Raw genomic sequence first — 6,980 nt, 5'->3', positions numbered from 1 at the left:
TATATTTTTCTGGTTTTGATGTTTGTGGAAGGATATTATTACTTTTATATATATATAAATTATTCTGTATATTATTTTAAAGTCATTGATAATAATCTAATAAATTATAATAATTTTATGCATATTTAAAAAAATATTTATTATAAATTATCCAAGATATGGTTCGAAAATAATAATATGAAATAAAAAAGTGCATAATCTACCCCCCCCCCCCCCCCCTCAGAGCAATTTTTTTAGATTATTCGTTCAAAAGACTCAAAAGTGACTTTATATCAAATAAATACCATGAATATTTATATTTTTCTGGTTTTGATGTTTGTGGAAGGATATTATTACTTATATATATATATAAATTATTCTGTATATTATTTTAAAGTCATTGATAATAATCTAATAAAATATAATAATATATTATTTATGCATATTTAAAAAAATATTTATTATAATTTATCGAAGATATGGTTCGAAAATAATAATATGAAAATAGTGCATAATCTACTTTCTCTGCTTTTATTTCTAATAATATATATTTGGTTTATATTTTGTAGCATTTTTATAAATGAAATTATTAAAGAGATTAAATTTATGACTAAAAAGTAAAGATTGTTATTTCCTATTTACGAACTTTAAGATTGAAGGAAATGGACATTAGAAAATATTTACTAAGTAACAAAAAAAATTTACCAGCTAATATCTCATGCAATTTATGCCCTGTTGAAAATGATAAGCATGATATAAATACACGAGGTTAAAAAATATTTAATCCAGTGTACTAATTAATATCTTATGCATTATAGGCTCTATTGAAAATAATAAGGATGATGTAAATACACCAGGTCAAAATAACATTTAATATAAAAGATATTTAAAATTAATAGCTAACTATTTTTATTTTAGAATTTAAAATTAAACACCTAGTCATAGTTTTAACTAAATTAAAATTGCCAGTACAAACCACTTTGGGTAATTTATTATTTTAAATAATTTTGGCTAACCAAAATATTTTGACATTTATAAGATATACCCAAACGTAGGAGGGAAGAAAATGATCTTGATACACTCATTTATATACCCAAAGACCATATAAAATCACTACCTAGTACAAGTAATATAATCTATTAAGATTTAAATATTTTTTATTATAGATTTAGATATATCAAGTATTACATTTAATAAAAATGATGATAGTCAACAAAATGAACATACCAAATCACTAATTAATATAGAAAATCAAAATTTTAATGATGAACTTGATATCATAAGCAACAATTTACCACCCACATCAGGTATTTTATAATGACCTTATTTAAATGAATCACTAATTAATATAGAAAATCAAAATTTTAATGATGAACTTGATATAACAATTTACCACCCACATCAGGTATTTTATAATGACCTTATTTAAATGAATCACCAATTAATATAGAAAATCAGAATTTTAATGATGAACTTGATACCATAAGCAACAATTTACCACTCACCTCAGGTATTTTATGAACTTATATGACCTTATTTAAATATATTCATTTAAATTTTAGAAATACCTAGATACTCTATAAAAAATTATGATAAAAATAAGCTAAATACACTTGATCACTTCAAATCTCTACCTAGTAAAAGTAATGTTAACTATTACCTTTAAATATTTATATCATAATTTTAGGTATATCAAGTATCACATTGAAGAAGAATGATAGTAGTCAACAAAATATTATAGGCTGTATCAATTTAGAATTTAAAGGTTATCTAATATGTTGTTTTATTTTAATTTATTTTTATAGGAATATCTCAATTAATATTCACACCAAGGGGTAAAAAAAATAGTGATAACAAACAAAAAAATACACTAAGTCACAACAAATCACTATCTAATAAATGTAATGTAATCAATTACTTATTAATATTTACATTAAAATTTTAGATATATCTAAAAAATCTAGGGAGAATTTAAATTGAAATGATGTTCCACTCATGTCAGGTATTAGTCTATCACCTACTACAAGTGATATAGTCTATTACTTTATACTTATAATAATCAAAAGTTGGTTCCAAAGCTAACATGTCATCTATGATTATTAGCCTAGGTTTCTCAATATTAATTTTAAACATCTATCATATATTGGTAAAAAAATATTGCCAACACAATTTTGATTTTTTCACTTTGAAGGATATCGACTTAAATTTACAGTTTAAAAAAAACATTTATTTTTTAATCTATAGTTTTAATGTGTTTACTAATTATAAAATATATCATTTATAATTAAGGCAATATAATATTTATAATTAAAGCAATTTATATGTGTAATACTAATATTTATAATTAAGGCAATATAATATTTATAATTAAAGCAATATAATATTTATAATTAAAGCAATATAATATTTATAATTAAAGCAATATAATATTTATAATTAAATCAATATAATATTTATATTTTAAATAATCGCTTTTTATTTGTAAATAACTTCTAAAAGTATAATAAAATGAAACGTATATCAATAAAATTGTGTCAATGTGTTATTTTAATTAAAATTAGTGGCTCAATTTTAGCCGATATGGCTAACTCAATATATTAGCCAGAAAATTTTGCTCATGGAGATACAAGTTTTATATTATTCGAGAAATCTCTAGGCTTGAACAATATTTTTTGGCAAAAATATTGAGTTAGCTGTTTATAAAAATCAGCTCAAGTCGAGCCGTTTAACAACACTAATTAAAATAATTAATAATTCTAGGACTTTTATATTATAAGAAAAACCAATATGATTTTTAAGATAAACCCGGCCGAAGGCCGGGCAAAAGGGCCGAAGGCCCGTAAAAGAGGGGTCTGAGGGGCGAAGCCCCCAGGCTTTTATATATGGACCCCCTCTAAGGAAAATTCCTAGCTACGCCACTGAGCTCGGTAAATGGGCGCATTATCCATTATTATTAGCGTTCAACGGTAAAATGTATAATAATTCATCCAGGTAAGTTTTGAATTTTATTGATGTAAATGCCCTGTCTATAATCATGTATTTTTTGAAACCATTAATTCCTATGGAGCATAAAACCGATACGTTTTTCCCCTTTGAAGGAGGGAGTTTTACGGATGGCTTCTTACCCAGAGGTGCCCATCTATAGTATGAAATGACGTGGGAATTAAGCCTGTTTCATCTAAATAGAATATATTTTGAAATGGCACGTTCATCATATTTAGGCAATATTCATAGCGAATATTTATACCTGGGGAATTCCGTCTATTGGGTTCTTTTTCAACCCTTTTCCTGCTCCATCCCATTGATTTAAGGCAACTAGATATTCCCGAATAACTCATTTTAAGATGAGGTGGCAAATTTTCCACTATATTTGTTTTCGTCAATGCATTATTATATTCTAGTAGCTGTATAATTTTAGATTTTAATTCTGAATCATCCTTTTTTTTCCTACTTCTTTGATGGATTATGTAATCTGCCAAGGGGGCACCGTAGTATTCGGGGAATGGTACATCTTCACTGAAATTTTGTTTTAATATCTTTACAATATATATTTTTGCCTATTTACTTTAAAAAAATTCAAAAAAGTTAAAAAATAACGATTATGACAATTGTCACTTTTCTATGGTACATCTTCACTAAATTCTTTTTTTAACAACTTTACAATATATATTTTTACCTATTTACTTTAAAAAGATTCAAAAGTTAAAAAATAACGATTATGATAATTGTCACTTTTCTATGGTACATCTTCACTGAAATTTTATTTTAACATCTTTACAATATATATTTTTACCTATTTACTTTAAAAAATTTTAAAAAGTTAAAAAATAACGATTATGACAATTGTCACTTTTCTATGGTACATCTTAACTGAAATTTTATTTTAACATCTTTGCAATATATATTTTTACCTATTTACCAGGGATGTGAACCCTTCGACAAAAAAAAGGGTCCGGGTTCGGTAATAAATTTAAAAAGGACCCGGGTCCAGGGTTCAGAGGAAACATAAAAATAATGACTCAAAATAAGACTTTTTTTCATTCATTTTTTATTATACTTCAATATATAACATTTATAATTCGAAATGAGATAATTTATATTTTAAATATTTTATTCAATCGCACAATCATGATACCTTCTAAAATATCATTCTTCAGATTTCCACGTAAATTAGTCAACGATGAAAATCCACGTTCAACGCTTACCTAAAATAGATAGTCATTTTTATAATACATAAATTATTGTACTTGTGTCGCCGGTACAGTCATGACAATTCTAGAAAAGGTATATAATTCTGAATATATTGAAGAATTTTCCTCCCAGAATTTTAAAATGTTTGCATCTCTATTTATTCTCATAACTTCCGAGAACTTTTCTATTAAAGATACAATAGATATTTTTTGCTCCTTTTTATCAGATGATAATTTAATTTTTTTTCTCTATCTAATAGTAAAATTTCCAGATCATCAATATCGTTATCATTATCATTGTTATCGCTACAACCAGTAGATATTGTTGTAACCACTAATGTATTGTAAATAATAGTTTTGGGTATGACATAAATCTTCAAGATGGTCTATAGCCATTTGTTTTTGCTCACTACTTAATAAAACCTGATATCGCGGGTCTAAATATATCGAAGCATATACAACACTATTTTGTAAATATTGTTGCTCTCTTATTTTCTAATACTTCATTAGAAAAAGAACTTGTTAATCTTCCTAACTCTAATCGACATTTTAACCATATGCCATAAATATCCGATAAACATAATTGTTCAGCTTGCACTCTTAATGTTGTTATTTTTAAAGGAATCAGCACACTAGTAAGCTCTTTTACTTGATTCCAATCATCTTCTGACAAAATGATTTCACATGCTCCTATGATAAAATCATTACAGAAATCTTTCAAACTTAATAATCGCTCTAGCATCATACACATAGAGGACCAACGTGTTGTGCAATCTAAAATTGTCATTTACCTTTTCATGGATTTTAATATTCTAACAATTGTGGGAGTTCTTAAATATTTTACAACATCCCTTGCTTTATCAATTATAGTTTTAAAGTGACTATTTTTTAGGGAGATTCCACGAAAAAAATTAATAAAATTATAAAAATTTTATATTATTTTTTAAATTATATTTTTACATTAATTTTTAAAAAAAAATTTTAAGTTAAAAATTTTTAACACCCTGAACCCTTGGACCCTCCATTTTTTAAAAGGGTCCGGGTTCAGCCAAAATACGTAGGTCCAGGGTCCGGGTTCACATCCCTGCTATTTACTTTAAAAAAAGTTAAAAAATAACGATTATGACAACTGTCACTCTTCTATGGTACATCTTCACTGAAATTTTATTTTAACACATTTACAATATATATATTTTTACCTATTTACTTTTCAAAAATAACGATTTTGATAATTAATATTTTTCTATGATGGTACATCTTCACTCAAATTTTATTTTTACATCTTTACAACATATTTTTACCTAAAAAATTTAAAAAAAGTTCAAAAATAACGATTATGACTTAATTTAGTCGATTTAATTAGTTCTTTTAGTCGACTAAATTAGTCGTTTAGTTGCTAAAGTTTTTAGTCGAATTTTTCGACTAAAACAATTAGTTAGTCGACTAAATTAAGAATTAACAACACTAGTCTATAGTATTAATGTCACTGTATAAATTTAAATCAGGTATCACCTTTAAAATTATTTAGCATATTTATTGTTTCAAAATAGTGTATATTCATTTTGTTAATATCAAAGATAATTATCGATATCGCTTAATTTATACTAGATTTCTAGTGGAGACTTTTAAAACATATGTTGTCTCAATAAGCCAACAGATCAAAATGGATTTTTTAACATATAAACATATTGAACCAGTTATTGATAAATTTACTCGATTTGCAATCCCATTGTATATCGAAATGCTAGAAAAACACAAATATAATTTGCATAAATACATACAATATCACGAATACTTTAAAATTAATAAGGAATTAATTAATTCCAGAACTACTGTATTGCAATTAAAGTTTGAATTAAATGAATTAGAAAATTTGAGAAGAAATATTTTAATGGACGATATAGTAAGTTTTGATAATAGAGTCAAAATAACAAAAGAAAATGCCATTCTTTCTTTACAATCATTTGAAGAATTTATAAAAATAGTAAGTTTAAAAAATAAAATATCTGACTTAACAAAGAATGAAATATTAGATGATAATAAAGTTATATCTTCAATTCCAAATGATACAATGTTCTTACTCTCTCAATCAATGACTCAGGAAGTTCATAATTACAAAGACATCCTTGAAGAAAATAATAAAAACTTACAAACACTTCAAAAAGATTTAAAAGAAGTTAATCAAATTTTTATTGTATTGTCCTCTATTGTTGATCAAAGTAAAGAAAAATTAAATTCGACAGAAACCAAAATACTCGAATCAAACTTTTCAACTGAAAAAGGCATTAAAAATTTAACACAAGCACTTAAATATAAAGGAACGATATACCCAATAATGGGTGCTGCATTAGGAAGTTGTATAGGTGGACCTGTAGGTTTCTTTTGTGGAATAAAAATTGGAGGTATAGCTGCATTAAGTGGAGCAATAATTGGTATTCAAGGTGGGCAATTGATTAAGAAAATAAAGAAAAATAATATGGAGATCAATGATAATGTTTTAAGCAATAATATTGTGACCTCTAAAAATAATGAAGAAACTACTCAGATTCTCAAAGATAATGATTATAACTGGCGCAAATATATAAGATTAACACCTAAAAAGTCAAAAGAACATCATCTTTAAAAAAAATATAATTTTTAAATATATTAAATTTTTAACACTTTTTATAATTTTTAAATATATTAAATTTTTAACACTTTTTAAAACTGACATATTTTTAGATATTATAATATTTATATCTTGAAGATAAATAAAATTGCATAGACCCTTGAAATATAAAAATAAGCCTGAAAAGGAAGTAATTTTAATAA

The 6,980-nt window shown here is 24.9% G+C and overlaps 2 protein-coding genes across 2 annotated transcripts; both read left to right on the top strand.

Annotated features, from left to right (window-relative positions):
- The first annotated feature begins 641 nt into the window (after positions 1-641).
- On the top strand, positions 642-1,959 carry LOC135930186 (homeobox protein 3-like). Its single transcript, XM_065466967.1, has 10 exons — positions 642-747; positions 798-836; positions 898-963; positions 1,019-1,105; positions 1,146-1,286; positions 1,430-1,489; positions 1,542-1,622; positions 1,667-1,744; positions 1,785-1,880; positions 1,925-1,959. The coding sequence occupies exons 1-10, from the start codon at positions 642-644 to the stop codon at positions 1,957-1,959; spliced, it is 789 nt and encodes a 262-aa protein (XP_065323039.1).
- A 3,841-nt stretch (positions 1,960-5,800) lies between these two features.
- LOC135929291 (syntaxin-17-like) lies at positions 5,801-6,959 on the top strand. Its single transcript, XM_065465802.1, has one exon. It carries the CDS (start codon positions 5,833-5,835, stop codon positions 6,790-6,792), a length of 960 nt encoding a protein of 319 aa, XP_065321874.1. The 5' UTR covers positions 5,801-5,832; the 3' UTR covers positions 6,793-6,959.
- The last annotated feature ends 21 nt before the right edge of the window (positions 6,960-6,980 follow it).

The sequence above is a fragment of the Gordionus sp. m RMFG-2023 genome, chromosome 5 (genome assembly GCF_954871325.1).
Source record: "Gordionus sp. m RMFG-2023 chromosome 5, tfGorSpeb1-WG-v2, whole genome shotgun sequence".
NCBI lineage: Eukaryota > Metazoa > Nematomorpha > Gordioida > Chordodea > Parachordodidae > Gordionus > Gordionus sp. m RMFG-2023.
This window is presented reverse-complemented; position numbering and strand designations above follow the sequence as displayed.